The sequence below is a fragment of the Capra hircus genome, assembly GCF_001704415.2.
Source record: "Capra hircus breed San Clemente chromosome X unlocalized genomic scaffold, ASM170441v1, whole genome shotgun sequence".
In the NCBI taxonomy this organism is placed as follows: domain Eukaryota; kingdom Metazoa; phylum Chordata; class Mammalia; order Artiodactyla; family Bovidae; genus Capra; species Capra hircus.
This window is the reverse complement of record NW_017189516.1, coordinates 50,118,752-50,136,576: the sequence shown is the minus strand read 5'-3', so window position 1 is coordinate 50,136,576 and position 17,825 is coordinate 50,118,752. Positions and strand designations below refer to the sequence as shown.

The following is a 17,825-nucleotide window of genomic DNA, read 5'->3' as shown; positions in this document are numbered from 1 at the left end:
CAGGGAAAAGAAGTGAAGTACAAAATGAGAAACAGCCAGTCACCAGTCTCTGTGTGGTTTGCATGCTGGTTACATAAAATTAAAACCAAGCAAAACCAGACAAAATGTTTTTAAGAGTTACATATGGAAATCATCAAACTAGTTCTTAAAAAGAAGGGAAATATAATTTTTTAAAAGGCTCCTGATGTTCATCTCCTCTCAAGAAGGCAGGGGACAGGGCGGAGCCACAGTGCACATTGAGGGGTGGGCTTATGAGGACTTATTTTGTACCAATGCTTGACACTGTCCACACTCACACGTGGTCTATGTGGATCAAATATCCTCTCAACTTTCAGAATTGGTTCTCATGCACAGCACACCGTGAAAAGGCCTCAGAGAACACTGTGTGAAGGAAGGATTCTCACATTGGTTTGAAGAGGGAAGAGATGAGATGACCAAGTAAAGTCAAAAGATCACACCCCACATCAAGTGTGTATGCCCAACCGCCTTGCCAGCAACAATGGCAGCTCTGAAACACATCATTGTGTCTCCTGTTAGTGTTGACTGAGCTTTATTGGGTTAATTCATCCTTCATTTGTGAATCAGTTTATACTTCCAAATGAGCTTCAGGTTGATACTGCAGGTTTATATTTCCAAATGAGCTAAAAGCAAAAGGAGCATATATCTAGTTAAGTGCCTATTTTTTAAGCCGCATCATTATTACAAAGTTTTAGGCAATTAAAAAGGAAAGAAATTCTGACACATGCTACAATATGAGTGAACCCTGAAGACACCACGCTAGCTGAAATCAGCCAGATACAAAAGCACAAACGTTGTACAATTCCACTTAAATGAGGTCCCTGGAGGAGTCAAGCAAAAAGAGTCAGAAAGGAGAACACTGGTTGCCAGGGGCTGGGGGGAGCAGGAAATGGGGGTGGCTGTTGAAGGGGTGTGGAGTCTCTGTTTTACAAGATAGAAAGAGTTCTGTGCTGGCTGGTGGTGACACTTGAACAACAAGGTAAATGTACTTTATGCCACTGAACTGTCCACTTAGAAATAGTTAAGATGGTACATTTCACGTTCCGTGTATGTCATCACGATAAAAAGAAAATTGATGGCAAATTTTCTGTCATGTATATTTTACTACAAATAAATAAATAAACGCTAATAAACATTTTTTAAAGTTCAAGGCAAAGAGGGGGTCTTGGTAAATACTTCCCTGAAAGGAACTTCAGCCTCACTCATCTGAGAAACCCTATTCTATTTGGTTTCTCTAAGCCTCCAGCAAGGAGGGAGTTTCAGAGACCAACTAACAACTGTTATCTCAGAGAGTTGTCTTCTAACTTGATATGTGTTCCTCATATGGACACCTTTCCTTCTTTGGGGAGAAACAAAATTTGTTCAAACTAACACTGTCCAGTTTAACTGCTTATTTCATTGTGTGGTTCATGAAATGATCACATCACAATCTCCCACGTAATTAGGGAAATGAGAATTAACCAAAATGTGTCATTGAGGGAAACTTTAGATATCTGTGTCCCTCTGGTTATATCAGCTCTCACACCTAACAGGCACTAAATAAAGACTTGTAGAACCTAATCAAATTCCAATATAAATGGCAGTAATGAATCAACTATCTTGTCTGTCCTGCAGTACAGTCTGGTTATGTTCATAACTTAAAAATGAAACAAAGGGAAAAAGGATTTGGTACCCATTAGTGATCAAGGCTTCCTAATATGTTATCATGAAGTTTATAACTTTCACAGACATTGGACACTTGGCCTTGAAAGGGTATCATAAATGTTCAGCTTCTTGACCAGGTCCACGAGCTAGCATCTGACATGCACTTGGGTGGCTGGGGAGCAAATGTGTTACACAGTGCTGTCCATTAACTCATACTGATGCATCAAGAAGGCAGGCTTCAAGATGCTTCATCCAGCCTGGATCCTGGGGTTCTAGCCACCCTTATCTGATGTCCTTTGAAGCTAAAAGTCCAATTTTTTCAAGTGGGCATATGACAATGACATAAAGCTAAGCTAGGAAGTCACAGCAGGTTACAGTCACAACCTTTCCCTTGTCAGCATGAGACCTGGACCCACAGCCCAGCCAAAAGAGAAGGCCCATTGATGACCCAGCGCCTTCAGGTCAGTTTCCCCTGCAGTTCTGGGACACTAAAACCCTTTAAAAAGTCAGTCAGGGAGTGAAGTGGAAGGAGGGCAAGAGGGAAGATGGAAAGAAAGAGAAGAGTAGAGAAGGAAGCAAGTCTCCGAGGGTTTCACCTTTCGCTGTGTTTATCCCGTTCTCTCATGCCTGAGCACTGAACCAGGGTTCATCGTCTCCAAATGGCACAGTGCAACAGGTACACGCTGTGGGATAGGAGAGCCCCAACGGCAGTCTCCTTCAGAGACGTCTCCCTCTCTCCCCGTCCCTGTGTCGCTTACAGACACACAGAGCACATAGAGCACAGAAGGGATGATAAGCCATAGGAGCAGTTTCTTGAACTAAAACTGAAAGCAAACACAGGGATGCCACGCACCTTGCCAGTGCACAGTAATTGACCCTCATGGACGTATCACCATTATCATCAGCATGGGCCATTCCAGTCACGTGGAGGCTATGGAAGCAAAGAACGGATGTGGAATGTCACCCTGCCTGCAATCTGGTTTCCTTAAATGATAAAAAGGAAAACGGCGTCCATCCCATCCTTATTTATAATATCAATATTATGGAAGCAACCTAATGCTCAAATGGTAGGGAAATGGTTCCATAAGCTAGGATTCAGGAACTCACATATTCAGCTACTACAAACACCAGCTTTGGAGATGATTATGATGTAAAAAAAAAATCAGGATGTACAATTATATATACTACATATATTAATATTATCTACAAGTATATAGTAAAAAGTCTAAAGAGATATGTATGTTGGTGTTGTTTAGTAGCTAAGTCATGTCTGACTCTTTGCAACTCAATGGACTGTAGCCCACCAGGCTCCTCTGTTGACAGGATTTCTCAAGCAAGAATACTGGAGTGGGTTGCCATTTCCCTCTCCAGGGCATCTTCTGGACCTAGAGATCGAACTCACATCTCCTGCATTGGCAGATGGATGCTTTACCACTGAGCCGCCAGGGAAGCCCGTAAAAAGACACACACAAAGATAAAGTAAAGGTGGTTGTACTGGGGTACTGTATGAGCACTCAATTTAAATTGTCCTGCTTCCTATTTTCTGGACTCTATTATAGAGTTACTATTTATAACAAAAAAACTTTTCAGGGTTACAGAATCCTGGAACCAGAAGAAGACATATCCATCCTAGAATCTGCCTCTCCCCTCGGTCAGGGATGGAGCCCCCTGCACCACTGTTGGAGAAGAGGTTATCCTTTAAGACGACTGTCCTCACTGGCAGGGAACCGGCTGCCCAGTGTCTGCAGTGGAGCAGGAGCCATTTCTATACATCCTCAGGTGGCCATCTTGACCTTAGATGACACTGAATACACACAATGGCTTCATCCACGAAGGAGGTATTGCTCTCAGCTGAAGATGCTGAGGCAGGGGCGGTACCCTATGGGGAAGGTTTATGGGAAGAACCGGGGAGGGCGTGAGACATGGGGGATTTCAGGAGAGAAAGGGGCTTGAGGGAGAGAATGTGGGCCGAGGAGGGAGGAGACCACAGAGTGGCGGGAGGGAAGAGAAGAGAGGGCTTGAGGGGGAGAAAGTTGGGGGAGAGTCAGGGGACGGGCAGTGGGAAGAAAGGGAACAGGAGGAGGAAGGAAGCGGGGTTAGTAAGAAGGGGAAGCGCAAACAGGGGGTGAGGGGAGGTCCCCTTAGGAGGAGAGAAGGTGTGGACAGAGGGACCTGGAGGAGAATGGGACAGACCCAGGGATGGGAGAGACGAGGTGGGGGGACAGACTGGGGAGGCTGTGGGCAAGAGAGAAGGAAAGAGGTGGAGAGGGCAACGAAAGAGGCCTGGAGGGAAACGGGGAATGAGCAGGAGGCGGGTCTGGAATGGGTGGGTGGGCAGTGAGGGGAGAGAGAGGCTGGGGAGAGATGAGAGTGGGGTACAGAGAAGATGTGGGGAGGGCTGGGGGAGAAAAGGGAAGGGGACCCAGTGAGGGGGAGAGCAAGAGAGGAGAGGAAGGGAAGAGAAAGGGTGGGAGGGTGGAGAGAGGGAGCCCAAGCACACAGCAGCCACAGTCCCCTACCCCTTCCCCGACATCACTTGGTTAACTCGCCTGGCCAGGCAGTGGCTGCTTTTCACAACGTCTTCATCTCTTCCTCCATTTAAAAACCCACAGGTTCCCTAAAAGAGCCAGACAATGTCACAACTGCACCCTGCCCCCACGGCGCGCTATCATCAACCCCTCCAAGTGCCCCCAGTCACATCCACGCTTTTTAAGTGCTGCCAACTCAAAAGGAGAAATCGAGTTCAGTTAGACAACTCTGGGTCTCAAAAGGTAAAAATAGCCATGACTCACTCAGAAACATAAGGGTGCCCAGCAAAGCCAGGAGCCGTCCCTCGGGGGGTGGGGGCCGGGCGCATCTCTGACGGCTCTAGCACCACACCTCACACCCATCGCCCCTGGTCAAGACAGCCAGGAAGAGCAGGCAACGGGGCACCTTCGTGCATCCGCATTTATAGTACCTGCCCCAAGAGCGGCCCCCAGGCACCCCATCCCAGGGGCAGGGCTACACCCCCATCAGGACTGTCCCAGCACCCAGCATTCACCTGGCACCAAGGAGGCCCTCCTTAAGAACTCACACGGGACTGGACCAGGCACTTCCTCCCCTCACAGATGTGGGCACACAGCACCCATTTGTGTGTCTCCAGGGTGACACCAACTCCAGGGGACTCGGAGTCACCCTGTGGGAACCCGGAATTGGGATTTAACCAGGCGAGCACGCAAACTACTCAAGCAGAAGCAGGCAGCATCCAGAAGGGCCTGCCAAAGAAGATGCAGATCCAGAGAGAAGCTGGCTGCGGGGTGGGGAAAGCAAAGCCAGAGCAGACCTTCCCAGCGCTCCTCCAAAACAAGGTTCAAGCACCTCCTTCTAGCCCTGGGCGCAAAAAGGAGAACTAGCTGGAATAATTAGAGAGGACACTAAGCTAATTAAAGACTTTTCACCCGGGGAGTGGGTGTGCGATGGATAAAACTGGTGCAGCCCCAGAGGACCAGACCTAGAACTGGGCCCCAAGTTTTCTAAGTCTAGAAGAGTCCAGAAAAATCCAGCAAAAACACCAGGGCTGATGTTTGAGCACTGACTGTTAAGAAGTGGAAGTTTAGTCCCAGTATTTTCAACTGTCTATATATGCTACACTTGGGTGCTTAAGGGCTTAGATTTGTTATGCAAAATGAGTAATTAATCAGCACTGAAATATTTATAGTCTTTCATCCAAGACACTGGGAAGAAACAGCAGTATGAACTGAATAGCACTCATCTTGCTCTCTATCCCCTGCGTCTAGGCACAGACCAGCCTCCTGCAGTGGCCCCACCACTTCCCTGGCCCCTGTAAGGAAATAAGTGAAGGCCTTTACAGAGCTTTTCTTGCCAAGTGAATACTGCTCAGGGAGGACAAATATCCCAGGATTTTTTTGTTATCAGTGTTTTTTCCTCCTGAGCCTAACTATAAGTATAGTTTACCAGTGAGGTAAGGCCCATGAGCTCCGTTTTGCTTTGCTTAAGTGCCCCCTAATGTGAACTACAGGACTGCCTGTAAGGTATTTATCCATAAAATAATGATCGAGTTGAAAAACAAGCGCTCATCACCAACCAGTTGCCAGTGTAGGGACATAAGCAAAGAAACATGGCATTCCATCAAACCCCCACGTGTGGATTCCGGAGACCAGTCTGGCACCACAGTGTATTCTCCCATGACTGAAATACTCTTAATGGACCCCAGTAATTGCAAAGGAAGTTGCCCAAGCCACTGACTCACAAGTGCTTCAGGATACAGAAGGAAAGTCACAATTCTCCCACAGGATGAAAGAGATGGATCCAAGGGAGCTGCCTGGAGGGACAAAGCAAAACTGAAGTACCCCACCCCTCAAAGAAAATATCAGCAAAAACCATCATAAAAAACAACAAAACCATACTTTCTCTTTTCCTGTATTTCTTTGGAATCTCAGCTGGGATCCTTGGGCTTCTACCAAGTGTTCCACCAAAATGGCTGAGTGGTCCAGGAACACCCCTCCAGGGGATGGGGCATGGACTCTAACCTTCCAGTTACAAACTTACAGGGAGGAGTGATGAAAAGGTTTCGAAATAGACAGCAGCACTAGTTGCACAACACTGTGAATGCACTTCATGCCACTAAGCTGTGCACTTACCAATGGTTAAAATGGCAAATTCTGTTATATATGTTATACCATAATTTCACAAATAACATGATATACAGACACTGAATTGCATGCATTAGATGGGTGACCTATATGATATGTGAATAATATCTCAATAAAGCTGTTTTAAAAAACTTCTCAAGGAGACAGGCTGTAGAAAGCTCCTCACAGTGCTGGGGGGCGGGCAGCAGGGCTGGGGGGAGGGGAGATCAGTAGCCTGATTTTTACTGAGCACCGATACAGGTGGCTGGTTCTCTCTCAGTGAAAGAAAGCTGGGTTCTGCACCTGGGGGCCCAGGTCACACTGCCTCTTGGAGTCTCAGTTCCATCATCTGATGGTGTGGTCGATGGCTGCCAAGGGCCCTACCAGCACTCCAGAACCGGGCACCAATAGCTGGGCAGCAGCAGGACCATTATGTGTCACCTGGCATCTAAGAACATCCCACCAGGAAGGCAAAACATCAGGGGAGCCACACATGCGAGAGGGAAGTTCAACAACTTCACAACCCAGGTAAGGACAGAAGCGGGGTAAGCTGTGTGAAGACACTGTCCACTCAAAGGACAAAACAGTGACGAAGTGCAAAAGAGTCCTGCTGTCCATTGACTTCTTGGTCCATTCATAAAGCAAAGGCTGTGGCCAGAGAGGAAAGTCTTAGGTTCCAGAATGGCTAGGATGAAGGAAGGGAACAGTGCTCGACCATCTGTGTAACACCCAGAGCCGGCTTCCCCAGCGCTCAGGGCCGGATAAGTGTGGTGGAGACTGGCGCGCTGCAGGAGGCAACGCAGCATCTCTGGCCTCTGTCCACCAGATGCCAGCAGGCTGGCTTCCCCCAGCAGCTGCCACCCCCAGACACTGCCAAATGTCCCCCCAGGGGTTGGGGGCAGAATTGCCCCTGGTTGAGAACCACTGCCAGAGAGAACTTGCTATCTTAAACTTGTAGCTCTTTGTTGAAGCCATGTGACACATGCGGCATTACCGTTCTTCACCCGCTGCTGTGCAGGCCACTGGAAACTGTTAGCAAATAGACCTTGTCAGCACCCTGTGCCTGCAGGAGTTTATGGAACTGCACACATACTCCTGGCAGCCAATAGCCTCAAAGAATTTCAAGTAGTAGCTGCACTTGGGTGAGAGGGTTATTCATTTATTCATTCGTTCACTAACATATGGCACTTACCCTCTGCCAGGCAATGAGCCAGGGCGATGCAGTTGGGGACACCCAGCTAGAGATGAACAGACTTAACACAAGATGAAGTGTTGTAAAACAACCTTTGGAGCAGGCCTCAAAAGAGGAATAAGGGAGCGGTAGGCTGAATAATACTCCACCAAAGAGGTCCACATCCTAATCCCCACAACCCATGAGTATGCTACCTTCCATGGCAAAGGGGCTTGGCAGATGTGATTAAGTTAAGGATCTTGAGATGGGGAGTGAAGTGAGTGAAGTTGCTCAGTCGTGTCTGACTCTTTGCGACCCCGTGGACTGTGGCCCGTGGCTCCTCCGTCCTTGGGATTCTCCAGGCAAGAATACTGGAGTGGGTTGCCATTTCCTTCTCCAGAGGATCTTCCCGAACCAGGGATCAAACCCAGCTCTCCCGCATCACAGGCAGATGCTTTAACCTCTGAGCCACCAGGGAAGCCTCTGAGATGGGGAGGGTATCCTCAATTATCTGGGTGGGCACAGTACAATACAACAGTACTTATAAAATGAAGGCAGGAGGGTCAGAGAAAGAGAGGAGGAGACATGAGGACAGAAGCAGAGGTGAGAGTGATGCGGCCACAAACCAAGGAATACAGGCTGTCTTTAGAAGCTGGAAAAAGCAAGGGAATGATTTCATTTCTCAATACTGAGTCATAACTCCAGGAGAGGCTTGTTCCAGACTAGGAGCACATTCTCCTCCTTCTCTGAGGTCCTATATCACTTATAATGGCATATTATTTTATGAGCACAGTGCCCACAAACTCATGTACTCTGGACCTCAGCCTTCTCATCTGCAAGGGAATGAGGTTCTATACTTGATCTTGACCATGGAGCAAAACCCCTGGAGGGCTCATTAATGCTCTCACCTTCCTGACTCAGTGGATAGAATTAGGGCCAGAGAACTGGTATTTCAAACAGGATTCCAGGAGGCTGAAGCTGCTGATTGGGGGACCACATTCTGAGTACCACTGTATTAGAGATCCTCCTTCTCTCACATTGAAAGGATTCCAGTACTTTCCTGCATTCCATCTCTCCCATTAACAGCTGTGCTGCTTCTCGGTTTTCAGCAGCTTGCTCTATCCCTCCGGAATGATTCCAGGTGGAGTGTGCAAGTTGTCCATTCTGTAAAGGCTAAACAACAGCCCCCAGATGGGCTGATATTAAGGAAGTCACCCCCAAATATACCTAGATAGCTCTTATCTCCCCACCACCAAGTCCTACTCCCCACCCCCACTCATCACGTAGTTGACAAGACCACTCAGTAATCAAGTGAGAACACAGATGAAGCAGGAACTTGTCCAAACCACCAAAGTCACCCAATGTCCCTGGGTCCTGGCTTCTAGGAGCAACTCTGGCTTCTTCACCAATCCCAGCCTTACTCTGGTTTTCCCTGCTTCTAAGTAAGGTTACTAAGGCACCCGATCAGGACTCACTCCTACTTCCTAACACCACCTAATCCAGAGGAAACCTCTCTCACTGTGGTACCCCTGGCATGCCCACAGCGCAGGGCTGTTCCACTGCAGGTGGTCCTGGGGGGTGAGGGAGAGGAGGGCAGTGATGGTTCCTATCCAACTTTCAGATTTCAACTCAATCTCCTCAAAGATGCTGTCCTTAACCCTCCGCAACCTAAGTCAGATCCCACCTCTCTAATCTCCTTTCACAAGACCTATCAGGGCTTATAATTACATATTGTTGTAAGTATTGGACTCCAGCCTACCTCTCCCACTAGAATGAGAAACCCAAGCTGGCAGGTCTGTGTGCTGTGTGTCTGTTCCTAGCACAATGCTGGGCACAAAGCAGGAGGTCAATAAATATCAGAGGGATAGATGGATAAACAGACAACTGGCTTTAAAACAATTACAAATACAAATGGTGACCAGAGAATATCAATAACACAGTAAGAATTAGAGCTGTCAGAGAAGAAACAAACAAGATCTGTGCAGCCAAGAGGTAGTTGTGATGGCCAGAAGAGGATAAAGTAAAGGTCATTATAGATAAGAGGTGGAGCCTTCCATCTCTAACTTGAGTCTATTTATTGAACATATTATATTCATTTCAGCTTTAGTTGATTTAGCATAAAGCAGTCTACCAACACTAACACAATGCACTGCTAACGACAGTTCACACTTTGTTGTTACTCTGGGATTCTTTAAACAGAAATCCTTCACTGGGCTTGCAGATCCTCCACGGCTCACAGATTTGGGTTGCAATAATATTTGTGCAGTTGTAATTACAAGAGCCTTTCTCTGCATTTACTGAAGGCATCTTCCTGCAAACTCAGATGGCACATTCTGAGTGCACTTTTTAAGAGGCCATTTCACAACTAACTGGCTTCATTTCAGGGTTTGGGATTTGATGCTTTGCAGTTGTTTTTCAGATCAAAGACTATGTAATACAGCTTTATTGTGTTACCCATCATGTGAAAAATCATTATGAGACTCGATAAGAATGGAAGTGTATCAAATTAATAAACTGGACAAATCTTCTGAAAACCAAAGTGATCCGGGGGACTGGAAAGGGGGGTGTGCCTGTGTGTACACACACCTGCTTCAGAAATAACATTGTTAGGTGGCTCCGTCAGAAGACATACAGCATCAATTGTTAAATAACTCTGCTTCATCACAAATACACTGCTGAAAAAGCTTTAGAAAACAGCATGTGATCTTTACCCCCAAAGTACTTTCAGCATCTCAAGTCTCACTCTAAACATTTTAATGAATTAAATGACAGCGTCCGTTTTACTCTTAGCACTGCTAAGTATTAACACCTCAAATAAACGAAAATCACTTTCAGCGCCCCCTCTCCCTTTTGTAATGATTACAGTAAAAAAGATTAAGCCTTAAAGGGCTATAAACTGCAGAAGCACTTTCTATTTTCTTAGGAGGTTCTGGATAATGAAAATAGTTCAGACTTGAAAGATAAATTACAGGTCTGTTTCTTAAAAAGAACTCAGTCCTCTTTCCACTGAGATACAGAAAACACAGTCCAGCCATGAAAGAAGACGCTTGGATCAAACATCTTTTGTGTGTGTGTGTGCGATCCTTTAGGTGACCCACCCAAAAGGACAGATGATCAAAATAGCATTTGGGGTTACCTCAGGAGAAACCAATCTGTTGTGAAAGTAATGGGTGATGTTTCAAGCATATACTTTGCTGATGAACTAAATTATCTTATCAGGTGCCAAAGCAAAACAAGAGTGCCAGGCTAAGTGTTTTGCCTTCCACTATCCCCTCATTCATTCATTCATTCAGTAAATATTTATTTAGAGACTACCCTGTGCCAGGCACCAAAGAAAACACTGCTGAACAAAACAGCACAACACAGCAATGTCCCCACGTTCTAAACTCAAATAAATACGGAATAGTGCTATTTTTAAAAAGTGCTACAGGAGAAAGGGTAACAGAAAGGAACTAAATTAAACTAGGAGTGGTGCAGGGATCAGAGAAGGGCACTGAGAAAAAAGTGACATTGAAGTTGAGAAGCCATCAGACCGTCATCACTTTGGAAAAGGAAAACCATTTCTGGAAAATGACCACAAATGGGATTTGAACTCTGTCAGCAGCTGCTGGGGTTAAACCTCTCCCTTTCCAGTGCATCTGTCTTCACCACTAACTACTGGCCATTCACTGTCTGACTCACCTACCTAAATACTATGACCTGAACCCAGAAAGGTCTCACTTCATTATGATTTATTAAAATCTACAGTCTTCCTATACTTGGCCTAGAAAGACCTCAAAGTAATCTGCCAGAGGCATGAAAAACAGACTGCCTACCAAGAATATTACCTGGGTGGGCCAAACGTTTAATAGCCCCGGCAATCTCAAGTCCATTGCCCAATAAAGTGCCAGTTCGTCTGGGCAACGTGGCTCCAATACTCTGGGGTCTATACCAGATGGGACCCAGGGGACCTAACAGTTTGTTGGCTACTTAGAACTGATCTTTGACCAGTAAATCAAGGACTATATCACCCTTTCCAGTTCCCCAACCCTGCAGACTTAAGAGGGTGTGGGAAGTGGCCTTTGAGCATCACCGAGCAGAGAGCTTGCCAGACTGAAGAGAGGCAGGCTGGCAGAGAGGGGTTCAGGGCTGGGAGGAAGAGGGACGTCAAGGGAGGCGGGTCAAGGCGCTTCAGACCCTAGGACTGCACGCCAGCCCGGGTAATGGGGCGTTTCCCGCCACCCCCCACCACCACGTCAGCCCCCGGCAAAGGCACCCGGGCCCCCGCCGCCTCTGCAGCGGGGCCAGGCGGGAACGGCAAGCGGCGCGCAGGGCCGGAGCCCACCAGCTCCCGGTACCCCCGCCCTCAGCGCAAGGAAGGCGCGCTGGGGGCGAGAAAATGGCCAAGACAAAACTCTCCCCGCCCACCCGAAAAGCCAACCACACCCCCTGCATCCCTCCGCGCCAGCCGCCCCGGGCCGGCCCCCGCGCTCTTCCACCCAGGGCCCCGCGGGGTTCCAGTGGGCGCCGGGCGGGCTCGGCAGGGACGCGGGCGCGAGTGGGAGTGAACAGGGGCGCGCGAGGCAGGCAGGGTGCCCACCCCGGTGTCACCCGCCGGGGCCCTGCCCCTAGGGCGCCCTCCTCAGCTCCGCGGTCCCGGGACAGGCGCGCCGCCCCAGGCTGCGGTGAGCAGCCGTTCGCCCCCCACTCACCCATTGGCGTCGAGCCGGGCCGGGCCGCCGAGGCAGCGTGAAAGTTAGCGGAGGCGGACGCGGGGGTCAAGGCGCCGGGACCTGGGCGCGGGATTCGGGGCGCTGGTATGTGGGCGCGGGGGTCGGATGGCTGGGTCGGCTTTTTCCTCTGTAGCGGCGGCCGCGGCGGCTCAAAGCCGCCCGCTGCTGCCTCTGCTGCTGCTGCTGCTGCTGCCCCGGGGCGACTCCGGCTGCTGCTGCATCGCGACCCGCTGCGCCCGGCTGCGCCGGGTTTCCTGCTCCCCGCTAGTGGAAATTGCGAAAAAAAAAAAAAAAAAAAGCGCCACCCAGCCCAGCGCCCAGCAGTCGCGGCCGCGCAGCCCGCTCTCCCCTCCTCCTCACCGCCGCCGCCGCCGCCGCCGCTCCTGCGGCTCCGCCTGCCGGGGACGCGCGGCCGCCAGGGCGGGGGCGGGGCTGGAGGGGCGGGGCCAGTGGGCGGAGCCTTCGAGGGACCGGGCTGGCGCCCGGGGCGTCTCTGTGACTGCTGCGCTCCGGCGCCCCCCTCACCGCCTGCTGGGGAGGGACCCAGCTCTGCGAGGCTGCCCCCCACCTTTGGCGGCTCCGCTAACGCCCCGGGAAATGCCGCGAGACTCTTCGAGACCAGAGGAGGGGAGGAAGGGTCTGAGGGGAGGGGGCGTCCAGGTGGAGGGGCACGTGGAAAGGAGATGGAAAAAGCTGATCCCAAAGGTGCGACGTGAGGTGGAGGCCAGGTTGGGGGAGGGGAGACCGTGGGCAGGCGAAGGGCTGAACACCTGCTGAGGGTGATGACAGGTAATCCCAGGCGTCTCGGCAACCCAGAAGGCTTCACAGAGGGGGCTGTTGGGAAGGAGAAGGGGTTTATCCTACGGAGGGAGAGGAACGCTGTTTCCCTTCAGTGCAGCGTGGGAACCGCAGACCAGGCGCGAGTTCGGCTTGTAGGGGGTGGTGGGTTGGAGATGCAGAAAGAGAAGTGAAGCCAGTGGGCTGCATCGCCACACACCGACCCTCATACGGACTCCTAACCCAGCACCCCCCTGCCTGAGTCAGGTGGGATTCACTGCTCAGCAATGTTCCAGGCTCTCATGTTCCCAGGAATCCACTGAGCCAATTCCCCACCAACAGGCAACATTGTGCCACACTGAGCTGATCCCCGGATCAGGGCAGCCTACCCTTGAGTGGGCACTAAAATGAAAACAGTGAATTTATGTTAGTTCACAGGTAATGCACAAGCTCCTTTTGGAGTCCTTTCACTACCACACCTTTCACCATACTCTGACATCCACCACATTCATTTACCAACTCGTTATTTCCTTTTCCCTTTCCACCATCTGGTGGTAGGAAGAGATAGTGAAATAGATGGGAGACATTCAGGAAGAGAGAAAATAAAGACAATAAAGAAATTACATTCAAAGAAACTAAATAATTGACCACTGAAAAATGGAGGAGACCGAGGGTTAGTGAATCCATAAGTGACAAAAACAGACCCCTTACCAAATACAGGTTGTCTTCCTGCCTCAACAATAATGTTGGGGCAACTCTTGTAAATTGCTTACATCCTGGGATTTCTACAGAAAGATGTACTTATAACTGTTTCATTAGCTTAAAACAAACCAAAAAACCCTTCAAAGTCAGGGTCTTACCAACAAGAAATCAGTAGCTTCATCCTTCTAATACTTTCTGTGTGTATCAGAGAAATCTAGACAAGAGACTAATCAAGGAGAAGACCCATCCAACACAGCTGCTGAGAGGTGGTAGTGACATCAGTGACACACTCCTGTGGAAGGGATTAAAGAACATGGCAATTAAGAATCTGAAGTGTTGAAGGCACACATGAATATTCAATTAGACCTGCTCCAGGCACCATGGCATCTCACTCATTGCATGCCTTGGCATATCAGGGCGATGAGACCTTTTGATATGATCTTAGAGTTGACAAAACACTGAAACTCATAAAGCCTGGCTAAAACTCAGTTACTGCGAATTTTCTTGAACCCTACCCTGCCTAGATCTGATAGATAGAGTGCCTGATGAACTATGGAATGAGGTTCGTGACATTGTACAGGAGACAGGGATCAAGACCATCCCCATGGAAAAGAAATGCAAAAAAGCAAAATGGCTGCCTGGGGAGGCCTTACAAATAGCTGTGAAAAGAAGAGAGGAGAAAAGCAAAGGAGAAAAGGAAAGATATAAGCATCTGAATGCAGAGTTCCAAAGAATAGCAAGAAGGGATAACAAAGCCTTCTTCAGTGATCAATGCAAAGAAATAGAGGAAAACAACAGAATGGGAAAGACTAGAGATCTCTTCAAGAAAATTAGAGATACCAAGGGAACATTTCATGCAAAGATGGGCTCAATAAAGGGCAGAAACGGTCTGGACCTAACAGAAGCAGAAGATATTAAGAAGAGGTGGCAAGAATACACGGAAGAACTGTACAAAAAAGATCTTCACAACCCAGATAATCATGATGATGTGATCACTAATCTAGAGCCAGACATCTTGGAATGTGAAGTCAAGTGGGCCTTAGAAAGCATCACTACGAACAAAGCTAGTAGAGGTGATGGAATTCCAGTTGAGCTGTTTCAAATCCTGAAAGATGATGCTGTGAAAGTGCTGCAACTCAATATGCCAGCAAGTTTGGAAAACTCAGCAGTGGCCACAGGACTGGAAAAGGTCAGTTTTCATTCCAATCTCTAAGAAAGGCAAAGCCAAAGAATGCTCAAACTACCGCACAATTGCACTCATCTCACATGCTAGTAAAGTAATGCTCAAAATTCTCCAAGCCAGGCTTCAGCAATATGTGAACCGTGAACTCCCTGATGTTCAAGCTGGTTTTAGAAAAGGCAGAGGAACCAGAGATCAAATTGCCAACATCCGCTGGATCATGGAAAAAGCAAGAGAGTTCCAGAAAAACATCTATTTCTGCTTTATTGACTATGCCAAAGCCTTTGACTGTGTGGATCACAATCAACTGTGGAAAATTCTGAAAGAGATGGGAATACCAGACCACCTAACCTGCCTCTTGAGAAATCTGTATGCAGGTCAGGAAGCAACAGTTAGAACTGGACATGGAATAACAGACTGGTTCCAAATAGGAAAAGGAGTACGTCAAGGCTGTATATTGTCACCCTGCTTATTTAACTTATATGCAGAGTACATCATGAGAAATGCTGGACTGGAAGAAGGACAAGCTGGAATCAAGATTGCCAGGAGAAATATCAATAACCTCAGATATGCAGATGACACCACCCTTATGGCAGAAAGTGAAGAGGAGCTAAAAAGCCTCTTGATGAAAGTGAAAGAGGAGAGTGAAAAAGTTGGCTTAAAACTCAACATTTAGAAAACTAAGATCATGGCATCCGGTCCCATCACTTCATGGGAAATAGATGGGGAAACAGTAGAAACAGTGTCAGACTTTATTTTGGGGGGCTCCAAAATCACTGCAGATGGTGACTGCAGCCATGAAATTAAAAGACACTTCTTCCTTGGAAGAAAAGTTATGACCAACCTAGATAGTATATTCAAAAGCAGAGACATTACTTTGCCAACTAAGGTCCGTCTAGTCAAGGCTATAGTTTTTCCCGTGGTCATGTATGGATGTGAGAGTTGGACTGTGAAGAAAGCTGAGGGCCGAAGAATTGATGCTTTTGAACTGTGGTGTTGGAGAAGACTCTTGAGGGTCCCTTGGACTGCAAGGAGATCCAACCAGTCCATTCTGAAGATCAACCCTGGAATTTCTTTGGAAGGAATGATATTAAAGCTGAAACTCCAGTACTTTGGCCACCTCATGAGAAGAGTTGACTCATTGGAAAAGACTCTGATGCTGGGAGGGATTGGGGGCAGGAGGAGAAGGCAACGACCGAGGATGAGATGGCTGGATGGCATCACTGAGTCGATGGACGTGAGTCTGAGTGAACTTCGGGAGTTGGTGATGGACAGGGAGGCCTGGCATGCTGCGATTCATGGGGTCGCAAAGAGTCGGACACGACTTGGCGACTGAACTGAACCCTTAAACAGCAAACTGGTGGCTGAACTCTGCAGGGCTGAGAAAAAAACAGCAGTGTGTCTTATGTCCTGCTTAATCTTATTCACTTCTGTCCTACTTAGAGAAGACAGTCTTTACTTCTCTCAGGTTCACACAGGCAAAGACAGATGACCTGAACTTTTGTGGCTTGTTTTGGTTCTGGTCTATTTCAAGACATGTTTGCCTTCTTGAACCAGAGTCCTGTGTTCTAGGTATGTCAAGACAGACTCTTTGATCTAGGTATATTTCCTGCATGAACAAATTTGTCATTTTTTCACAGAAGAAAAACTGATAGCAAGACAACATTTTTGAAAACTCCTGAGCTGTGCTCTAATTTTAATGCCTTAAGTAAACTAAGTTGTATCAGTTCTATCCATAACACTATAGACTTTTTCCATTTTGAATTGCTCTAAATTACAAAGATGGACATTCTTTCCCTTTCATACCCCCCACCACAGACACACCTATTGTTTGGTTCTTCTGAATTGTCCCTATTGTCCTTTTATTTCTCCTTTGAGAAACTTTTGCTGACTAGCATAAGGGAATTAAAAATCAAGATTTTAATCCAGCTGCTGACAAGAGTAGATATGTAATTTCTCATCCTGCCTCCCTCTTAAAAGAGTATTTTTTAACAGAATAGTGCACTATTTCAAATTATGTCAGTTCATCTCATGAAGATGACTAGAGAAATACAATCAGATTTCATACCACATCCTTGTCCCACTGAACTCCCATTTCTACCAGGATAGATGATGCATTTGGGGGAATGGAGAGTAGCAGAACTGTCACACATAGACTGAAAAGGCCCCATTGTGTCGCTCGGTGGTGATAACATTTTGGGTGCAGTAGGAGGCATTGAGCCTCTGCTCATGGAGTGCTCACAGCCTGTCCTGCTCACACTCTTGGACTAGACATCTGTAATTTGCGTGTGATGAATGATACTTTGCTTTGATAACCTTTAATATCATCTGTACATTAAATATAACTTACATGCAGAGTGCTTTACAAAGGGAAAGGGAAGTCGCTCAGTCGTGTCCGACTCTTCGTGACCCCATGGACTGCAGCCCACCAGGCCCTTCCATCCATGGGACAGTCATTATCCTGTGCTTCTGATGAGCTTTATGGAGAGATGTAAAAACCTCATGGTGCCAGAATATAGGAAGTGGTCAATAAAAATGATGGGGCAAGTCAAAAGGGCCAAAGCTGGAACAATCCAAGGAACAAAATCAATAACCATTTCACTGGATTATAATCCAAAGAAGAAAAGTCTTATCTTTAAGTCCCTAAGGAGAAATATAACAGACAAAATAAGTAAATACGTCAGAGAGACCAGCCAAATCTTCCTTACTGAGGAATTCCAATTAATAAATGGAAAAAAATGAGGGAAAGAGAAAATCACCGTTGAAAACACCACATTAACATTTATAGTGTACATAACACCCCTCAAATTCTCAAAAGAGCAGGTACAGTTTTAAGAAAGGACCCTGTAGATAGCACGGTAAGTGAGCAGTCAGAGTTCTGTGCTCGCATTTTTTTTTCTTTTTTTTGTTATTTTTTCTTTTTTTTTCCCTACTCTCACATTTTTGAGGTAGGCTTTTCCCGCCTTGCTTTGCATCATGCACACTGG

The 17,825-nt window shown here is 47.6% G+C and overlaps 1 protein-coding gene across 1 annotated transcript in view; it reads right to left on the bottom strand.

Moving 5' to 3' along the window:
• The window catches only part of SH3KBP1 (SH3 domain containing kinase binding protein 1), a 237,624-nt gene extending 225,068 nt beyond the window's left edge, over positions 1–12,556 (bottom strand). Inside the window, 1 exon segment of the mRNA XM_018043705.1 lies at positions 12,159–12,556. Coding sequence (XP_017899194.1) covers positions 12,159–12,162 — 4 coding nt within the window. The 5' untranslated portion in view covers positions 12,163–12,556.
• Positions 12,557–17,825: the final 5,269 nt, after the last annotated feature.